Source organism: Rhipicephalus microplus, chromosome 3 (assembly GCF_043290135.1).
Source record: "Rhipicephalus microplus isolate Deutch F79 chromosome 3, USDA_Rmic, whole genome shotgun sequence".
NCBI lineage: Eukaryota > Metazoa > Arthropoda > Arachnida > Ixodida > Ixodidae > Rhipicephalus > Rhipicephalus microplus.
The window spans coordinates 3461337-3483550 of NC_134702.1; the positions used below are offsets into that span (position 1 = coordinate 3461337).

At 46.2% G+C, this 22214-nt stretch overlaps 1 protein-coding gene across 1 annotated transcript in view; it reads right to left on the bottom strand.

The window, feature by feature from the left end:
• LOC142802689 (uncharacterized) overlaps positions 1-22099 on the bottom strand; it is a 47755-nt gene extending 25656 nt beyond the window's left edge. The window contains exons 1-4 of the mRNA XM_075887654.1: positions 22082-22099; positions 21648-21793; positions 19425-19478; positions 17157-17229 (exon numbers count right to left, since the gene is read on the bottom strand). Of these exons, the coding sequence (XP_075743769.1) occupies positions 17157-17229; positions 19425-19478; positions 21648-21793; positions 22082-22099 (291 nt within the window). The remainder of the gene's footprint in view (positions 1-17156; positions 17230-19424; positions 19479-21647; positions 21794-22081) is intronic.
• Between the last annotated feature and the right edge of the window lie 115 nt (positions 22100-22214).

The following is a 22214-nucleotide window of genomic DNA, read 5'->3' on the forward strand; positions in this document are numbered from 1 at the left end:
AATGACTTGTCGAGCTCCATTCTTTTTCAAAACAGGCCTTCAATGAGACAGCCCTTCTCAGTTCGCCTGAAGGGTCTAGCTGAGGACACTGGAGTGTCACTGGAACACAGTTTAATGGCTCCTGTAGCATACCCGCCACCGTGGCAGTGGCAGACTATAGATTGCGATGTGTCTTTTTTAGAAGTTACTAAACATGCGCCTATTGCCCATATTCGAACATACTTCTTGGAGCTTCAACACAAATACACACGTCCTGAGTTTTTTACAGATGCCTCTAAGTCTAACTCCTCTGTGTCCTACGCTGCTGTTGGCCCTTCCTTTTCGGATGCTGGCCCTCTACATCCAGGCACAAGTATCTTCACCGCGGAAGCTTACGCGATACTTGTGGCAGCTAAACACATCAAACAATCACAAATACAAAAAGCAGTAATTTATACAGACTCCCTCAGTGTGGTAACGGCTCTGCACAGTCTTAAAAAACAAAAAAACCCTGTCCTCGTTTCACTTTACTCCATTTTATGCACCCTCTACACACTCAACAGACATGTTGTTGTGTGCTGGGTGCCAGGGCACCGTGAGATTCAAGGCAACGTGATGGCGGATCAGCTTGCTGCATCCGCCCACGAAAGCACCGCCATTACACCGACATCAATCCCGGCCCTTGATCTTAAGCCGTCTCTCAAACGAAAACTCAGGGACTACTGGCAGAGCAAGTGGGATACACACACACAAAACAAACTACACGTTATCAAGCCACACCTTGGCCATTGGCCACCAGTATCAAAATCACGTCTAACAGAGGTAACACTAACAAGACTCAGGATAGGACACATATACACGACACACACACATCTTTTGTCCGGTGGTGACCCACCATTGTGTGATAAATGTGGTGAGGCATTAACAGTACTTCACGTTTTAATTCAATGTAAACATTTAGACACTCTAAGAAGACAACACTTCCCACTACCCTACCGACAACATATACCTTTACACCCTGCAATGTTCGTCGGTAGGGAACCGCTTTTTAGTCACAAATAATTATTAGCGTTTTTAAAGAAAATTCATAATTTTCATATCATATACCCGGGCATACCGTAGCACGACCTCTCTAAAGAGGTTTTTGCTGCGGTGGCTACACAGGAAAGCACTTGCCTCACGGCCCTTGCACGCAAGGGTACTAACGTGTGAGGTACTTGTGCTAATGTCATACATGTCCACCATCGTTTTTCATTATCACCAACTTTTGTCACCTATTCACACGACACACACCTTTCACGGCATGGTCATGATTTTATTACTTGTATGTTTTTACCCGCTTTACTGCGAGGAATTTTATGGCCCCTATACAGCCGCTAATCACAACCATTGTCCACATTCCTGTCTCATGAACTGGCGCTCTTTGGCCATCGAATGGCCCTTGCGCCAAAAAACACCATATATCATCATGAATAGATAGATACGCTCAAAGTCACCGAAATTCGCTGAGAAATGCTTCGCATTTCAAAAACTAATGCCTCTGCATCCGCAGCGCCCAATCGGCGCCCTGCTTCACGAGCTTCTTTTCCAACCGGATTGTACTCGGCTGGTGTAAAGCAGTAGGCAATAAAAGGAATAGTTCCTGCGAATCGCACTTGGCTTACATTGCCAAAGGCGCCGCCACATGAATCAGCGACATTGGAGTATAAACAAGAACACCATGGACGCAAGTGAGGCAGCTTGGCCATCGTTGTTGAAGTCGCAGCGACATGCGGATGAACGGCGTACCTTGGCAAGAGTTAACCTTGAGTCTCCGACTGAGAAGTTGTCAGAAGAAGACAACTAAATTTTGATAGTTCTTTAACCATTGTTAGACTCACTTCGAGTGTTGGAGTCACTACACGCATCGGCAGTACAACAGCTACTGGAGTTTCTGCATCTAGTGCTTGCAAGCCTTCAGTAGGCACCGTGAAATGACGGTCTACAGTGCAACGTGACACGGTTGAAGTCCTGCGTCCACTACTGTTAAATGCATCAGTCTAGTAGAAGCTCACTTTGTATTTTTTTATGTTTTCAGCCTCTCTGTCTTTTCGTCCCTTAATGTCCTCTCCTCAGTGTAGGAACTGCACGTTCGTCCTTCCTCCTCCTTTATTCAATACTATGTCTGTACGAAACTGCGCATTCATCGAACATTGGCAGGTAATTACGTTTTCGGCAATGTAGAGGCAAATTGGATGATGAGCCTTCGGTTCGCAATCTCTTGTGGCTCAATGATCTCTGGTTATCGCAACCGCTCGTGTCTCCTACACAGAAGCGGCTGCCGCTGAAAGGGACCTATAAAGCTACACTTGGTGCTATGCAGGATGATTACCCACAGGGACAAGATCCAGCACGTGCCACGTTCCCCTTGGAGCGCGAGGCGGCCAGTGCTCGCTTCTGGGCTTGCAGTATGGCCCGCGCCTCCGTAGGGCAAGCGGGCACGCAAGAGTCTCCGTCCCTATCCCCCCCCCCCCCCCGTTTTACCGGATGGAACCTATAAAGTTCTCTCTCTCTCGGGCCGACACGTTTGTTCCGAGCTCGCTCCGCACTGGTCATGGCATGAAGACAGTGCGGAGTGCGTGATAAGAGGGTTGATAAAAATGGCTACAGGAACGCGCGCGGCGTGGGAAACGCATGTGGTACATTTGCGGCGTTTGTACAAGAAACACCACGCGCGCACACGTTGCCACTCAGTCAACATTTTAACAGTGCAGCGACATCGGCGTGATCGTCGTGCTACTTCTTTGCCAACTTAATACGCGCCTCCCACGGGCGTGTCGTGGGCGTTTTTCCTCTTTCGGACAGGTTCTTTCGCTTCGCCTACAGCATGGAAATTTACTGTCGAAGGCAGCAAGAGCGAACACGCAACACTCTCGTGCTGCTCGTTTCGCTTCTCTCAAATATCGCAATGAGGACAGGTGGTCAACAGGGGCGCTCGCATCATGACGGCGACGCGGCTGTGATTGGATACATCGTGAGCACGGTGAAAGTGAATGCGAGACATCGTAGCCGCGTCGTGATATCATTTTTACTTCTGTGTGCGTGTGTGCATAGTCTGCGCGAGAAATTTGATAGATTGATCGTTCTGCTCATGCTGCTCCTCGGCAAGAGCAAACGTGGTGGGCGTACCCAATCTTCGCCGTGGGCGTCTGTCAATCAAACTGATTGACGCGTCAACTCGGATACAAACTCGTTGATTCTGAGAAGGCCCCAGTTCAACTCATCACTGTCATGGTGCCGGTGTGACTGTCAACCGTTTCATGCGGTGAACTCTAAGCGGCAGCTTCTTTGAATATAAAATATTTTGGTGAGGTTGCTCATCTTGTTCAAGGCTGGAGCCATAGAGAACCTTGGTACAACCTAGCTTCTTGCAGCTTCTTAAGTTGGCCGTTTACAAATGTGCAAGGTCGGCTTTTAAGTGAACACCGCATCAGCTCTGTCTTAATTTTGATTGTACTAATTGACTAAGGCTTAACGACAGTTACACTGAGCTGTATTGTCTTCATTGATAAGGTTTCAATTAAATGGCGAAATTAACAATGGCATGATCAGTATGCAACTATAACGTAACCCTCATTAGCATGATACTAATTTACATACTGGTAAGGACTGGTTAGCATGGTTTTACGTAGCGTGCTTATGATCAGCGTCACGTTAATTAGCAAGGTTTAGTTAGCTCATGAACTAGCATGGTTTTGTTAGCCCAGTCTTAGCTTTACATGGCGTCATTAGCATTGGTTTCTTAAGATATGCCGTAATTACCTCAGCACAGGCGCGTAGACAGAAATTCTTTAGGCGCGAAGCTCCTAAAGCCGTAAGTATGTCCCTCCTAGCTCGTACTTGACCACCTATTTAGATGACTCTCTCAATAGGTGTGCACGGACTGACAGATGGATGGACAGACGGATGAACAGACAGACAGACGGACGGATGATTCACGGCTTACCGAGAAAGCCCTCTGAAGCTTCGCCCCACTCATCATCATTCACTCCTTGGATATGCTGTGATTATTTTTTTGGAGGGGGGGGGGGGAGGAGTGCACCTTTTTTATTTTGGGAGGGACACTCCCTTGAAATGATCTTTTTCTGCTCTTTATGCTATGGCGAAAAAAATTCGGGGGTGGGGGGCACGAACCCGGAATGCCAACTTCTCACGCCTCTGCCTCGGCCTCACCATGACTTGGCGCAATTAGCTTGGTCATAGCATGTACTGTCCTAACTAGCCAAATACACCGTCCAGCCGAATATCTAATTAGCCGATCGCACGTGCTCGGGTGCCAGCGAACGATGACAACGAAGAAACACACAGACCGAGCAGCGCGCTAGAATGTACAGGCTGCCCATGATGATTAACACGAAGCCTCGGGTTTAGTTGCACTTGCGACGTTGCAAGACGCTCGGCCGGTACTAATATCAGAGGCCACTGCACTGATCATTCTAATCAATGATTATTCTAGTCACGTCTTTGATGATGTAGTGGGCGATATTCACGTATGGTTCACGGTTTAGCCATGAAACCCTCCAGCGCTTCACCCCACTCATCATCATTCACTCCGCGGATATGCTGTGATTTTTTTGTGGTTTACCATGTGTGCTAATCGTCTAACCTTATGGGGTCATTAATTGGCGGATGCGGAGTGGCCAATGAACTCCTCGCCGAAGCCCTCTACTCTGGCAGAGGGCAACTGACGGGAATCTGCCAATAGAACACACGTGCTCCCTCTGGAGCAAATGGCAGCGTCAGATTGGACCACGATATGCGCGTCTTTTTTCTTGTAACAATACTGATAGTTGGCGTTGTTGGAACTTGTCTAATGACATGCTTTGACCGCAAATAACACATACACACGCACAAAGTAAAGGAACATTCAACGACAAGCACAAGCGGCATTTCCAACTAAAGTAGACTGGGCGCAAACCCAGACTTGAGCAACAACATACAGACATGCGCAGTCTTCACACAGTCTTACGCTATTCTTCTATCAAACAATTCCTTTTCCGATACGTACAACGTCCCCGACGCTTGAGTGGGCACGCTGCGCACAGCAACGCTACGCAAGCAAGACGTGATCAACATCTTGCTAGCGTACTAACGTGAGTGGCGTCCGCTGGCAAGCCCAATGTTAGAACCGTTTCAAGGCACAGGGAGCTTGCGGCTTCCGGTCGAATCTGCCAATTTTTACGGAGTAGAAAAAAGTTGCTCCGTGGAGTGGATTTCACGAGAGCGCTGCCCCAGATCTGCCAATAGAAAATATAGGGAGAACTCTCTTCGCTATGATGTCTGAGCGAGCGAGCCCAAATTTATGTTGTCTTTCAGCATCAGTGCTCCGCTTGTTGCATGCCACCTAGCATCGTTATGTAACCCTGGGAAATCCTTCCGGCTTGTGAAACTCCCGGAAGTAGCGGCGATATCTTCCGGGCACGCCTCCTTGGGCGGAAACGCCGCAAAGCTGCAGAGTGAGAATGGAGCGAAGGACGGAATGCCGCAAAAGAAGCACTCGTGAGCGCGGTATGCGCACGTAGCAGCTCCGTGACCGGTTAAATCCGGACTGCACCGCCGATTCTAAGAAAGTGTGTCGCCCGACTTTTCAGTCAGCACGCTATGAAAGGGCTGCCGTTGGGTAGATCTGAAAGCGAGCCATAACTCAATTGCTAAAATTAGCCAAGCAGCCATGTCGTTTAGTCTCAACGCCAAACTAGTGGGCAACTAAAAAAGTGATTATATATAGAGTAATATTGTCAATATGATTCACTAGTAGATATGATTTTAAGCGAGCCAAAACGAAGTGTCAGTCCTCTTGCTTGGTTTCAAAGCTGAAGGCAAGTTGCAAATAAAATGATCAATAATAAAGAAACTTTCAGTGCACCAGCATACAGTTCGTGTACAATAGATAGAGGTCTCGCAAAAGTAATTTCGTGCCAACGCGTTATTGGGGACATTAAACGTTGAAGCGCTTTTTCCTTGACGCCGTGGACTGAAATTTACAGCAAGTTACACTAGTTCAGTTTCAAGTACCACAGTTTGGTCAAATTTGAACAGGTCAGGCCCTTGCTACTCCGGATATTTCTTTGACGTTTCAGCATGATAATCTGATAAGGTGGAAGGACAAGTAGACAGGAAAGCTTGCAAAAACTTCACACTAGCTTTCTATTTTACCTTCATAAAACACGCAGAAATAGCCAGTAAATGCGGCCACATACAAGTTCGAAATAGCCAGGAAATAGCCATGGCGCCGACTTGAATTTTTTGTGGCCATATGGGGGTCGGAAAGTACCAGTTTGGCTCAATGTAGCCACCAACAGCTATCCTGCGCTACGGTGTGTCTCAGGCGGCTGCTTTGTGCCGTAAGACAACCACGAAGTTTTTATTTTTTACTGTGTGGGCTTTAACCTCCTAAAAACACAATATTCTTATGAGGGATGCCGCAGTGAACGGCTCCGAAAATTTCGACCACCTGGGGTTCTTGACGCACACTGACATCGCACAGGGCCATTTCGCCTCCATCGAAATGCCGCGGCAGGGTTGAGCCTTGGGGCCAACACCCCTACCACTGCACCATGCACAGCACAACTGCTACACCGGCGTAATGTGGCTATTCATTCAGGCCCAACATATGCTGAGAGTCAAGGGAATTCGCATGGCTTGGTGTTGCAGCGTGAGGCCTAGACGAAATGATGGCGTCGTCAGTGACGTCATGCAATAAGATGACGTCATTTTGTCACTTCGTCGTGGTGTCACAGTTAATCGAAATTTATGACGCACATGGCGGACATGATGATGATGGTGACTTTATAACCGTCGCTTCGTCGAAAGTGCGCCGGCGCCTCTAAAAGAAGTGCAGCAAGTGAGACGCAGATAGGAAAGGTTGATTGACAGTGTAAAGCTTCGGGTGACTCGTAAGAGCTTTCTCCTGTTTCATCCTTAGCGTTAGCTAAAGGGAGTAGTCATAGGGAATTAATGATACAAGAGAAGTGACTCAAAAGGCACGCCATAAAATCGTTATGCACTTGACTTGTTGTTCAGTCACTGATGCAAGTGTGCCAGTACCGGGTGGGATATACAGTGCTCTGTGGGTCTTGTCTCTTCTTTATGCGCAGTAACTTTCGAGTGGTTATGACATTGTTACGAGAAGGATTCCTACTCGCAAGAGTAGACACCGATGTATTTACTGGCGGTTAGGCAAGCAGCGCTAGCCACACAGATTAGCTCGCGCCAGTATATCCGCTGTCGTCCTCCTCTTCATCATGTGGATCGCTGCGCCACTCGTACGTAGCAATATTTGAGGCGGCGATCATGGTACTTTGGTTTGAAACATACACAACAGCAGTGCCCTTAGGTCATGCTATAGTATGCAGTCAGTCATGATCACGGCCTGATAGGGACGTCGTGCGTAATCCAACATCGGGTGCCTTCCCGAATGAACTTCAGGTGCGCGGACGCTTACGCTAGTCGAGGGTTCTCCCAGGCAGCAGGCTAACTTTTTTATAAGCCGAAGGGGGTGCTGGTTTACGCGGACATCGGGTGACGGCGTTCAACAATGCTTCTCATATGACCCGGCATCGAGCCCATGGTGGTCGAGGTGCCATGCTTCGCTTGAAAGGTAACGGTGGCGTGTGTTCAGGATTCACACAAAAAAGCTGTATTAACACACCTGCATTAGTTAGCCCTAATTAACGCTCACTCACTTACAAATCTCACTGTGTATTGTATTTGTGTTCAAACGAAGGAAGGTACGATCTGGTGTAGGGCTTTATTGTTCGACGGGACTGGCTATTTCGACTATTCGCTTCCATAGCTGTAAGCATGCGATGAGCACAGTGGCACAGAGGGCTTCATCAATCGTGGAGTTAAGCACGGACTTGATAAAATAATATCCTGCAGAACCCACATACCATGGTATCGATGTCATGAGCATGCGGAGAGAAGTTGACCTTGGTGTAATTTTTCGTTGAGCGAACCATTGCGAAATTGCGCTAAACATATGTACGAATGCTGTACGCACAGGCAATTATGTTGAAGAGTCGCATATATTTTTATAAAATCAGTTTTTTAACGTTGCATAATGATGGCAAGAGTGACATGGGTATTGCCATCACCATAAGCGGTAAGCTGTAATGTAGGTAGCAGTTAATTTCAACTTCCTCGACTAGCTTCTACAATAGCTAAGTAAGGAAGAAGCTTGAAGTTCGGAAAGGGCGTCCCTAGATGTCTTGTGTGCTCGGTGGCAGCGGAAAAGAAGATCCGTTGTCCGGTGAAGAGACGCTTTATTATACAGCACTCAGGCGTCTGCCGGAGTCCAAACCCGAATCTCTGCTGTTCTTTCAGATCCAAACACTCTCCTTTCAACCCTCGGTCAAACGAAGGGTCTCCACACAAGCCAATCACATGTGGGGTCTCGCATCAGCACAACTAATTGCAGAAACGCGTTCATAGCAGACATTGCATTGGTAAAATGCACGTAACAAAATACAACATACGAGGGGATAGGTTCTCTGCGTGACGCGTGTCGTTACACTCTACCCCATGTTAGCCCGTGTATCGGCTGACTCCCCCGGTAGCCTTTCCCGGACTCGAGCTCCGTCAGCTCGCGCACTAACTGGCGCCTCGTAAAAGCCACCGTAAACGTGGTGTGAGGCCCTGTGCCCTGACAATACATGCATGCGACAGGGATGCGCCCCGCCATCCCTAGAACACTCGGTTATGCTGTGAAGCGGGAAGACAAGCTCAACCGCATGCTCGGAAAGCCGTATTGTCAAGGAGGCATTGATTGTCACCAAAGGTCAATATGCGTACCTCAACAATAGACAGTTATAGTATACCGGGCTTACCGGGATACCGGGCGCACCATGATAGCGGAATCAAAATGCGCATGCGCAGATACGTACGTCACCCGTACCACTTACTGCACGCGTGCTATTTTTCAGATTTCGCGTTACCGTGTTAACGTAGCTGTACGCAGTGTACGTGAAACATGGCGGTGCTCTCGGTCACCTGCTTTGAAGCGATTTTGGCGTAGTTGTTGAAAGATTCACTTTGTTCGCTGCAAACGACTGCTTAAAGTGGCTTCGCTTGCCTTCAGTTAACTTCAATGACCGAGTATTACGAATAAGTTGGCGTAGTTTTTGAGATAGCTTCCCTTTTCGAACGCGTCTAGGCCTAACTACAAGATCGGTGTAAACGAATCGGCAACATAGATGTTTTCACGTTTGGTACGTTGCTCATATTTATTTACTTTATTATCACTAAAATAATCTTCTAACGATGCTTCGTGCGGTGGCATAGGCAAACATTCTCGTTTCCTTTTTATTTTCACTGTTCTTACTTCTCATCCTTCCGATAGGTGGCTCCACCGTCCCAGCTGGGGCACGTAAACAACGTAAACGCTATCCGGCTAAACTATTAGATGCTGTCCACAACGACCGTTTGCTGCACGGTAACGCCAATCTCTTAACCTCCGCTATCATGCTAACGGTAAATTGTAACTGTCTAATGACTCAGCCGGCACATCCGCGTCGTTACAGCATTCGCAAACGGCGCACGTGAGTGCCAAACAATCAACTCGGAACCAGACGGCTCCTGCAAGACGCACCTTCCGGTGGGCTTCTTGTACCAAGCACTCGCGAACCGTGTGAAGTAGTGAGCCACCTTTCTGCGTGTCTTCCGCGTCCGAATGGCGGAACGGGAGCTTGCAGCACTCATGTGCACTGCACCCCACAACAACCATGCCGCCCTGCATACCTTATACTAACTGTAGCGCTTGTGCTTGCGCGGATGGTATACACCTTATTAATGGTACGGAGCCCAACAGTAGTGGATGTCACTTAAGTACGCAGTAAAAATGTTTACACCCTTAAGACTGTAATACAAAAATTTTCGTTAAAGGCACCCCAAAACACCTTTATTACACCCTCATAGAGCACTTTTTCAAACCCTAATTTACACCTTCATTCGAGTGGTGTTGTGAACAAGGCTAAAAACGCACGCTATTTTTGGGCATGTATTGCTTAAATTATAAGTATACCTTAATCGTCCTGACACACAATAAAAATCGAGTATTCGCTGAGCGTTTGTGCTACACAAAAATAATCGTCATCTACTGCGAGTACTGTCCTCGCGTTATCACCATGGTTCCGGTAGTTCGCGGTCGCGAACGGCGCGTGCGTTATCTGTGCGACATAGCATTCTCGACCGAAAGTGGCCAGCGCCAGGCTTTCACGAAAGGAAACGGGAGCTAGTTAGATGACGATTATTGTTGTGCAGCCGAACTACTCCCAGAATATATTTTAGATGGGAAGCATCTTTTTGACACACGCGTGACGTCAAGAACAAGAAAGTAGCTTCTAATGCCCTCGCAGAACATGTTGCGTCTACTGGGCACGCTATCGACTGGCATAAAGCCTGCATCATTGCCACAGAAAGAAAGTTGTTACCACGATTGCACATGGAATCTCTGGCCATTCAAACTACTGCGCATGCGTTGAACAGAAATATTGGGACACTCCCCTCTGTGTACGCGCGATGTCTGCAACACGTGATAAAACATGCATAAGAAGGGCGCACTACACCATTTGCGGTCACTGTAAACAAGGCTCCCGTGTGGGGAGCCGAAGCGTCTTTTTAAGTTCGGTGTATTTCACCTTGGTCGGCGTTTTTTGTTATTTTGCACGCGTGTAACGCCGGACGTACGTCCGTGCGAACGTGAACCAACGCGTTCCCCTTGCCACAAATGTTGGAGCGGTGCAATGTAGGTCAAGTCGCAGCTCTGCGTTGACGTCCCGCTTCCCTCGAACGCTTCCCTCGTAGGTGCACTCTGGCCTTATTACCTCACCCACAGCACGCTCGCCGCCGTGCCCGCAGCAGTCACATACTCCGCCTACTCGCAATACACTTCTTCCTCGCTTCACCCTCTCCACCTGCTGCTTCGCAACCCACCAGGGTTCTCTTTGGGGAGATGGTCCATTTTTTCTAAGAGTGTACTAGCTAACCCACTTCTGTGAGCTGCTTGCACTGCTAGTAATGAATCGGAGCAGGGAGTAAAGTAATGCAACCGAAGCTCAGTTTTCATCGATAAAGCGCGCAAACAGCAAAGACGGAAGACACAACAGTAGCGGCGCTTATCCGATAGGATATAAGCCAATCCTGTTGTACCTGTTCGTGCGCCCGTTAAAGTACCCCAGGTAGTCGAAATTTCCCTAGCCCTCCATTACAGCGTCTATCATAATGGTAGTTTTAGGACGTTAAACCCTTCATATCAATCAATCTTGTAGCTGTTGCTCTTATCTATGTCGCTTGCGGGATTTGTGAACACTCAGAAAGTGCACTAAGTAAGCTTAAAGAGAAGCTGAAAGGATTTTAGAATTCAATCAAACTTCGTGTTTAGAAGGACTGACATTATTGTTGACGATGTCATAATTTTTTTCGTGGTTGCAGCAGCAGGAGATTTAAAACAGGCGAAGGAAAAGCTTGTCTTGCTCCGTCCTCGTGAGTGCGCTAAAAGTGTAGGCGTGGAAACACACGTCATCTTCGTTTTATCTGGCCCGGAGCAAGTGTTCTTTCTTATCTTCAAGCACGGCTTCTCTGACGAACCCTTGACGTGCCGTTGCAGGAACTAATCGAAGAGGCCACACTGCAGCAGTGCTGCTGTTGCAGATGACGTCACATGTCGAGAATGACGTCACCGTGTTCGCTCTGCATCTCAAGAAGCCCGGCGGCCACAGCCACTGTTTTTTCACCAAAAAAGTGCTATTGGCGTGCGCTTTGACAACTCTCTCATCGTTTTTCTAATTCAGCAGGGATCAAACTGTCCTTACACGCTCCTAAGTCATTTTTTATAATAATGCTTCAGCTTCCCTTTAATCAAAGTAATGACGCGCACAATAGCCCCCTCCCCTCTCTTAACTTAACCCCCTTTTCCCTTAACTTTTGGTAACGTGAAACGTCAGCTGCATACACAGCAGTATGAAACCATGCTGTTTGTGTTAGCAGCAGTTTGTATGTTGTATCTGTTGTGACTGGTGACGTCACACCGGCCTTACATATACTCGTCACTTAGCGCAGAATAAAGGCTGATTCCTGGTTGATGAAGCAGTGCCTCGGTCATGTCACCCCACGGAATGATTGGGTTTGATTCCAGCTACGACCATAGCATATTCGTCTGGTCAACGCTGCCGATGTATGGCTTTTTCTTAACGCTGGCACGCTGGAATTACTGTTCTCACCGTTCCCCGGTAGATGTATAACACACGTGGTGCATACCGCAGTATGGGCTACACGTGTCTGGAGGAAAGGGTTTCACGTAATAAGCGATGACATTTTCACATTGTCATGAGCAGCAGTACCAAGCTTATACTAAGTTCGATCTATCCCAAGTTACGGAGAAAACCAGGAGAGCACCCAGACATAGGCGCTTAGATAGATAGACGGATATATACGCAGGTAGAAACGGTCAAATTGCCAGCAATACGCAAAGAAATGCTTCGCTATAAAAAAACGCATCTGCGCTCAATACTTGGTGGTACTAGAGTGACCGAAGAGCATTAATTATGGTGTGTCAGGCTGATGTGTCAGGCTGGTGTGTCAGGCTGATATATATATATATATATATATATATATATATATATATATATATATATATATATATATATATATATATATATATATATATATATATATATATATATATATATATATATATATATATAAGGGAAAGAAGTGTATACCTAAGGGCTCGTTTTTCCGTGTCTGCTCACAGTTGGTAATTTTTTCATCCACTTTTCTTTCTTCTTATTTACATTCCATTGGTTATAATAACTTCCCCTGTACATTCCTTGGCATTACTGTCTGTTATATCTCATTAATATTGTGTTAAGACACGGAAAAACGAGCCCTTAGGTATACACTTCTTTCCCTTATTTCATTGAACGAGGGTCTCGTACTGGCAGACTTGGTGTGTTTAGGTTGTATAAGAGGGACAATTAATCAGCTGCCCGCTCATAATAAGTTCACGTGCTACGTGACGCCAAACATGCGCATAAGAGTGTTTTCACACTCGTTGTTTGGCTTATAGATGGCGCTGACTGTCGCTCCTACTTCTAAATTCACAGATAAACCCAAAAAAGTGGATGGAGGGAGGGCCGCTGTGATAGCTCAGTGGATAGAGCATCGAACGCGTAATTCGAAGGTCGTAGGTTCGTTTCCTGCTCACAGTTGGTAATTTTTTCATCCACTTTTCTTTCTTCTTATTTACATTCCATTGGTTATAATAACTTCCCCTGTACATTCCTTGGCATTACTGTCTGTTATATCTCATATATATATACATATATATATATATATATATATATATATATATATATATATATATATATATATATATATATATATATATATATATATATATATATATATATATATATATATCATCAGCCTGACTACGTCCAACTACGTCCACTGCAGGACAAAGGCCTCTCCCATGTTCCGCCAGTTAACCCGGTCCTGTGCTTGCTGCTGCCAATTTATACCCGCAAACTTCTTAATCTCATCTGCCCACCTAACCTTCTGTCTCCCCCTAACCCGCTTCCCTTCTCTGGCAATCCAGTTAGTTACCCTTAATGACCAGCGGTTATCCTGTCTACGCGCTACATGCCCGACCCATGTCCATTTGCTCTTCTTTATTTCAGCTATGATATCTTTAACCCCCGTTTGTTCCCTAATCCACTCTGCTCTCTTCTTGTCTCTTAAGGTTACACCTACCATTTTTCTTTCCATTGCTCGCTGCGTCGTCCTCAATTTAGGCTGAAACCTCTTTGTAAGTCTCCAGGTTTCTGCTCCGCAGCTAAGTACCGGAGAGATACAGCTGTTATATACCTTCCTCTTGAGGGATAGTGGCAATGTACCTATCATAATTTGAGAGTGCTTGCCGAATGTGCTCCACCCAATTCTTATTCTTCTAGTTACTTTAATCTCGTGGTTAGGCTCTGCGGTTATTACCTGCCTTAAGTAGACATAGTCTTTTACAACTTCAAGTGCACAATTACCTATCTCGAAGCGCTGCTCCTTTCAGAGGTTGTTGTACATTACTTTCGTTTTCTGCAGATTAATTTTAAGACCCACCTTTCTGCTCTCCTTGTCTAACTCCGTAATCATGAGTTGCAATTCGTCTCCTGAGTTACTCAGCAATGCAATGTCATCGGCGAAGCGCAGGTTACTAAGGTATTCTCCATTAACTCTTATCCCTAACTGTTCCCATTCTAGGCTTCTGAAAACCTCCTGTAAGCACGCGGTAATTAGCATTGGGGAGATTGTGTCCCCCTGCCTTACACCCTTCTTGATTGGTATTCTGTTGCTTTCTTTATGAAGCACTATGGTAGCAGTTGATCCCCTGTAGATTTATTCCAGAATGTTTATATATACTTCATCTACGCCCTGATTCTGCAGTGTGTGCATGACTGCTGATATTTCGACTGAATCAAATGCCTTCTCGTAATCAATGAAGGCTATGTATACTGGTTGGCTGTATTCTGACCATTTTTCTATTACCTGATTGATAGTATAAATGCGGTCGATTGTTGATTTGATTGGTTGATTTGTGGGGTTTAACGTCCCAAAACCACTTCATGATTATGAGAGACGCCGTAGTGGAGGGCTCCGGAAATTTCGACCACCTGGGGTTCTTTAACGTGCACCCAAATCTGAGCACACGGGCCTACAACATTTCCGCCTCCATCGGAAATGCAGCCGCCGCAGCCGGGTATCGAACCCGCGACCAGCGGGTCAGAAGCCGAGTACCTTAGCCACTAGACCACCGCGGCGGGGCACGGTCGATTGTTGAGTAGCCTGTTTGAAATCCTGCTTGTTCCTTTGGTTGATTGAATTCTAATGTTTTCTTTACTCTGTTAGCAATTACCTTTGTAAATAGCTTGTATACTACAGAGAGCAAGCTGATCGGCCTGTAATTCTTCAAGTCCTTGTCATCTCCTTTCTTATGTATCAAGATGATGTTAGCGTTCTTCCAAGACTCTGGTACTCTTCCCGTCAGGAGACACCTCGTAAACAGGGTGGCTAGTTTTTCTAACGCAATCTGTCCTCCATCTTTCAGCAGATCTGATGTTACCTGATTCTCACCAGCAGCTTTGCCTCTTTGCATGCTCTCCAAAGCTTTTCTGACGTCTTCTATCATTACTGGTGGGGTGTCATCTGGGTTACTGCTAGTTCTTATAGTATTAAGGTCGTGGTTGTCTCGGGTACTGTACAGAACTCTGTAAAACTCCTCCGCTATTTTAACTATCCCATCCATATTGGTAGTTATTTAGCCCTCTTTGTTCCTTAGTGCATACATCTGACTTTTGCCTATCTTACGTTTCCTCTTCACTGCTTTGACGCTACCTCCGTTTTTCAGAGCATGTTCAATTCTCTCCATGTTATACCTTCTTACGTCGCATACCTTACGTCTATTATTCAACTTCGAAAGCTCTGCCAGTTCTATTTTGTCTGTTGTACTTGACACTTTCATGATTTGACGCTTCTTAATTAGGTTCTTCGTTTCCTGGGAAAGCTTGCCAGTGTCCTGTGTAACTACCCTGCCTCCAACTTCCACTGCACACTCCTTAATGATACTCGTCAGATTATCATTCATTGTATCTACGCTAAGGTTGGTTTCCTCACTAAGAGCCGAGTACCTGTTCTGCAGCGACACTTAGAATTCCTGCACTTTCCCTCTCAGTGCTAGCTCATTGATTGGCTTCTTGCGTATCAGTTTCTGTCGTTCCTTATTCAAGTCTAGGCGAATTCGAGACCGTACCATTCTATGGTCACTGCATCGTACCTTGCCAACCACTTCCACATCGTGCACGATGCCTGAGTGGGCACTCATTATAAAGTCTATTACGTTCTTATTTTCGCCGTTAGGGCTCCTCCATGTCCACTTGCAGTTTTTTCGTTTTAGGTAGAAGGTATTCAAAATCCGTAAATTATTTCGTTCTGCGAATTCTACTAGTAGCTTTCCTTTGGCGTTTCTAGTACCGATGCCGTAATCTCCTACTGCCTGGACTCCAGCCTGCTTCTTTCCTATCTTTGCATTAAAGTCGCCCATCACTATAGTATACTGTGTTTTTACCTTACTCATTGCCGATTCCACGTCTTCATAGAAGCTTTCAACTGAAGCGTCATCATGGCTGGACGTAGGCGCGTAAGCCTGTACTACTTTCATTTTGTATCTTTTATTTAGTTTAATTACGATACCTACCACCCTTTAATTAACGCTATACTATTCCTCTATGTTGCCAGCTATGCTTCTGTGAATTAGGAACCCCACTCCCAGTTCTCTTCTGTCTGCCAAGCCCCGATAGCAAAGGACGTGCCTATTCTGTAGCACCGTATAAGCCTCATCTGTCCTCCTAACCTCACTGAGCCCTATTATATCCCATTTAACACCCTCTAGCTCCTCGAATAGTACAGCTAGACTTCCCTCACTAGATAAGGTTCTAGCATTAAACGTTGCCAAGTTCAGGTTCCAATGGCGGCCTGTCCGGATCCAGAGATTCTTATCACCCTCTGCTGCGTTGCAGATCTGACCACCGCCGTGGTCAGTTGCTTCGCAGCTGCTGGGGACTGAGGGCCGTGAGTTATTTGACGTATGCATGTGGGAGGTAGTGGCCAGATACTGCACTAGGGTGGCCAATCCTTCTCTGGTGAGGGAGTGCATTCCCGGCGGTGGTTGCCGGTGAGGCCGCACCCCAGGCCTCTTAATGCAGTTCCATCAACACGCGGATTTTTTATTTTTTTTTAATCCGGTTGGGAACTGCGCTGCACCGGGATTTGAACCATGGACTTCTTGCATGCGAGGCGGATGCTCTAACCACTACGCCATCGCCGCACTCTTGCACACACACACACACACACACACACACACACACACACACACACACACACACACACACACACATATATATATATATATATATATATATATATATATATATATATATATATATATATATATATATATATATATATATATATATATATATATGATTTTGCAAGCATGGATTCTCTAATGGACAACGGGGCATGTAGGCGACGCCCATTCCTACTTTGGGAGGTTCTGCTGATGTGATAGCAGAGGCGCAGAGTTCTCTTACCGTCAGCATAGGCCTGGACTCGATGATTTTCCTTCGATAGGATCCGAGAAGGAGCACGACGTAGATTTCGTGACTGTGGTGGGAAAAAAACGCCAGAAACAGACTTAAAAATAACGACTGCTTTTTTTTAACGTAGTACAACAATGAAACAGACAGAGCTTAGCTGAGACGTCACTTGTGGCGTTGTGACGTCATGCCACCCGCACGTACAAATTGAGTCAAAGGCAAGCTTTTGTCTGCACAAGCATCGCTAATATGCCACTGCTGGTGGTTGGCCCGTATCACTGGAAACGGGTAGAGTATAAAGTGCCCGCCGTGCTGACTCGCGATTTTCGCTGTTTTGCCAGTATCGCTAATAATGCTAAAGCCAGGCTTGCAGCGACGTCACACGCCACGTGACCTGGAGCTATTGAAGTGCAAGCATACCATCTCTTATTGAATCGAGCCGCAGGTTTTCAGCGTCATTTACGCACTGGGCGGAAGTTTTGATGCTGGCAAGAACGGAAGCAACGACAATAACCACAGTTTCATATATTCTGTGCACTCTTTCACGTGGAAACAAACAAAAAGTAGACTTGCATGGGACGGAGTCAATAGGCAGCGATGTGGCTGGCATGTGTGTCAATTTGTTTAATTCGGAATCACTGCTAATTTATTTATTTTTCTTCGTTAGAATAAGCTGTCGACTTCACACGCCCCATCGGTTTGCTAGAGCTGAAACGAAACATGGGCTATCGCTGTGCTTTTAGTCCCATACTGACGAGCCACTCCTGCCTAACCTTTGATGTTCGAGGCACTGTGTATATATGCTTGGTGTTTTCCAAAGGCACATCTATAGTTATGTTGACCACTAGTTGTTTCGAAATCAAAGTGGAATGTTGGCGACCAAGTTTGTGGTGGTTGGCATAGGGGGTAATTATTTCTTGCCCAACTAAGATATGTAAGCTGGCATTTAACGTAATAAGCTTCATGAGCTTTGACCTAAATGAAAGGGCTTACAAATGCGGGCACAAGAAACAATTCAAGACACCACCAACTCCCCGCCTCGGTGATCTAGTGGCTAAGGTACTCGGCTGCTGACCCGCAGGTCGCGGGATTGAATCCCGGTTGTGGCGGCTGCATTCCCGATGGAGGCGGAAATGTAGTAGGCCCGTGTGCTCAAACTTGGGTGCGCGTTAAAGAACCCCAGGTGGTCGAAATTTCCAGAGGCCTCCACTACAGCGTCTCTCATAATCATATGGTGGTTTTGGGACGTTAACCCCAAACATCAATCAAATAAATCAAAAGACACCACCAACGCCGACTAAAGGTGCACAACGGCGAGAAAAGAAGGCATGAGTACATAAATGGGCGTGTCCAGGCAATAATCGAGCCCATCAATTCGGTCTACGTGAGAAATTACTGTTAAGGCATTTGATATGCTCTTTATCAGAGTTAATCGACGCCGGACTCGTAGGTTCGCCTGGGCATTTCAGTTTTTAGGCGACGTTTTGTGCTTATCAATTTGTTACTTGCGCCCGTGTCTGCACGTCTTGTCACTCTGAGAATGAGCACTTACCGATCAGCGCAACTGTGAGGTCTTAGCCTTTTAATTGAATGTTCTGTGCATTCATAAGAGCATCTCGCTGGTCAATTTCAAGGTATTAAAATAATTTAAACGAATCACATCAAATGCGCAAGCATGGGCGGACGAAAACGCTTCAATATTCTCATAAATGTTCATTTGGGGGCAATTTACGGGCTCCTATTTGCTGACTTCAAGTAGCCTGAAAGGCAAGGGAACGTGGAGTGAGAAGTGACCTAATCATACAGAGCTATTGATAAAATGCGAAGCGTACAATATGCGGCAGTCTTCTTGGAGCTGTTGCACTCTACAATCTGAGCAGTCGAATAAAAAATTACAAAAAAACATGCATTCAAGAACCTCCATGAATTATGGCGCGAATTCAGTAAATAGAGCACTAATTAAGGGGCTGGTGACTAATGGTCGTAACTATTTCCTTTCTGTCTGCATTTAGTTTGTTCACCATAACAACAATTGGTACGTCTTTCGTGCCAACCATGGTCGAAGCACGCGCGTGGATTTCGGATCAAGTATCCACTGCGGTGTTGTTTGCGTGAGCCCAAATGCGTTCCCTCCCTCTCACTCCCATCTTCATGCGTTCGCCAGGACTCCTGCGCACGGGTCCTGGCGTGTCGCAGCGCGACAGGTTCACTCATGAGTTTGTCCAGAAGACCCTTTATGGAGTCTGAGTTGCGGCAACTCACGGTTCTGCGTCCTTGTAGTCGCTGCCAAAGATGTTCGCGGCATACATCGACATCCTGCGAAGAAAGCGCACAAATACCGTCAGACAACGAGACAGTCACGACAAGTGTTCATTGATAACGCTTATAGGCGGGCCTCATTTGCAGCAGCTGTCTGGACAGCGTCCAGGGGCGACGAGGAAAGTAACGGACTCGCTGCTCAGAATCACGCCATTCAGGAAGTGTAATTACTCACAAGCACTTTCTTGAGTACGTCGTCAGGATTAATGGGCTACCTCGTTTATTGAGATTTCTACAAGCACTGCGCGCCTCTTTATAAGAAATTAGTGCGAACTATCGCGAACAACAGCAGAAAGAGTGTCAAGCGAACCCTGTTTTGAATGCAAAGCATTTCTGAGCGAACTTCGGCGACCTTGAGCGTATCTATCTATCTATCTATCTATCTATCTATCTATCTATCTATCTATCTATCTATCTATCTATCTATCTATCTATCTATCTATCTATCTATCTATCTATCTATCTATCTATCTATCTATCTATCTATCTATCTATCTATCTATCTATCTATCTATCTATCTATCTATCTATCTATCTATCTATCTATCTATCTATCTATCTATCTATCTATCTATCTATCTATCTATCTATCTATCTATCTATCTATCTATCTATCTATCTATCTATCTATCTATCTATCTATCTATCTATCTATCTATCTATCTATCTATCTATCTATCTATCTATCTATCTATCTATCTGCCTGCCTGCCTGCCTGCCTGCCTGCCTGCCTGTCTGTCTGTCTGTCTGTCTGTCTGTCTGTCTGTCTGTCTGTCTGTCTGTCTGTCTGTCTGTCTGTCTACGGCTTTTAGCTCTCCTGACCGTCTCGATAATGATATCGATAGCAAAAATGGTATGGCACAACATGAATGTCTCACGAGCATAATTGATTAGTCACAACATGAAAATAATCATATGTATGTCATGAATGTCACGATTTGCATTTCATGGTTTCGCTGCTGTATCAGTGGTCTTGTTCACGTGACATTTTGCAAAACAGGTATAGTATGACATGACTGCATGACGAACGAAAGTGACAGACCCTACAAAAATAACGACATGCATGTCATTCTTTTTATGTAATGATTAGGCATGACTACATGCCACACTCATGATGCGCTCGTCGATGGCCCCGCCGCGGTGGTCTAGTGGCTAAGGTACTCAGCTACTGACCCGCAGGTCGCGGGTTCGAATCCCGGCTGTGGCGGCTGCATTTCCGATGGAGGCGGAAATGTTGTAGGACCGTGTGCTCAGATTTGGGTGCACGTTGAAGAACCCCAGGTGGTCGAAATTTCCGGAGCCCTCCACTACGGCGTCTCTCATAATCAAATGGTGGTCTTGGGACGTTAAACCCCACATATCATGATGCGCTCGTGACCGCTTCGATAGCTTCAAATATACCAAGTTTGGCGTTACGTGAAGTCAATGGATGACGAAGGTATATGACTGATGCAAACATGATAATCATGACATGAGTGTCATGTAAAACCATGACAAAATACCACGCTGTGATGATGTGCTCGCACCTTTTGGCTAGCTTATACATACCAAATTTGTTATTATATTACGCGAGCGGAAGACGCAGATAAATGACTCGTACAAACATATTATACTTGATATATGTGTCGTGCAAAACACGACTACACGCTACGCTCATAGCACGCTCGTGGTCGTTTTGCTAGCTTCACATATGAGAGAACGTGATACTAAATTTGGCTTCACGTGACGTGAATAGATGACGAAGGTAAATGACACATTCTAACATGATAATCATGGCATGGAAGTCATGTGTGGTATAATTTACGTCCGCCTCGTAACGTAGGGCTGATTTTAAAGTAACTATCAAACTTGCGCATTCGTGCTTCGTATATCATCGATTCCCAGAGAACGTGGTATCTGCGTTTTTTATATACTTTTTTGCCGTGCGGCACAATTGACAGTGCTTCTGACAACCGAAGAAGGTGTCGGGGCCCCTGTGATGAACAAAGACGGAAACTGCAAGGCAGGCACGTTAAGCTCAGATATGGCCAGTTTCGAACTGCAGATGTCACTCCAGCTGTACCAGCGTATCGACTAGGGGGCGGAGTGGCTCTTAAGGGAGGAAACGAAGAGAACAAGTGAACTCCGCATCTGAGCAGAAGACGGGCGACATTTCATTGAGCTCACCCGCATGGCCGACGGCACATGGTGCGGCACTCCCGCAGCTTCTCCTTCCGCGACGCGTCCGACCAGCAGGTGACTGCAACGCCAAAGGTGAGGAATTCAATGTCACGCCTTGAATTACACGAGTGCCACTTGCGAACAAACGGGGACTGCGGTTGTCAGACAATCGCAGTTCGCGTGTCGAGCACAGATCACTGCCGCATTATTTCCACGTCCCGTCGGGAAACTGCCACACACTTTTCACACGCTAAGCGCACTTGCAGTCGGGAAGTATGAGGGTCGTGCGACATCACTTAATTTCATAAGAATAGACGCTTGAGTAAGTTGGTATGCGTTCATCTTGGTTGATACAGCGCACACAAGATGACAACGGAGAAAGAGAACAGAGATGCACTGTCTTTTTATTGGGATAGCAATACTACAGACGCTTGGCTGACTTTTGCCGCCGCCGTCATGTCCCGGATTTACCGGGTGTTCAAGACTAAGCTTTATTATTTTTTTAACTAGGCACTCGAAGGCACGTGAAAACCACTTGAGCGAATACGTTAAGCGGCCAGGGCGATAGAAAGT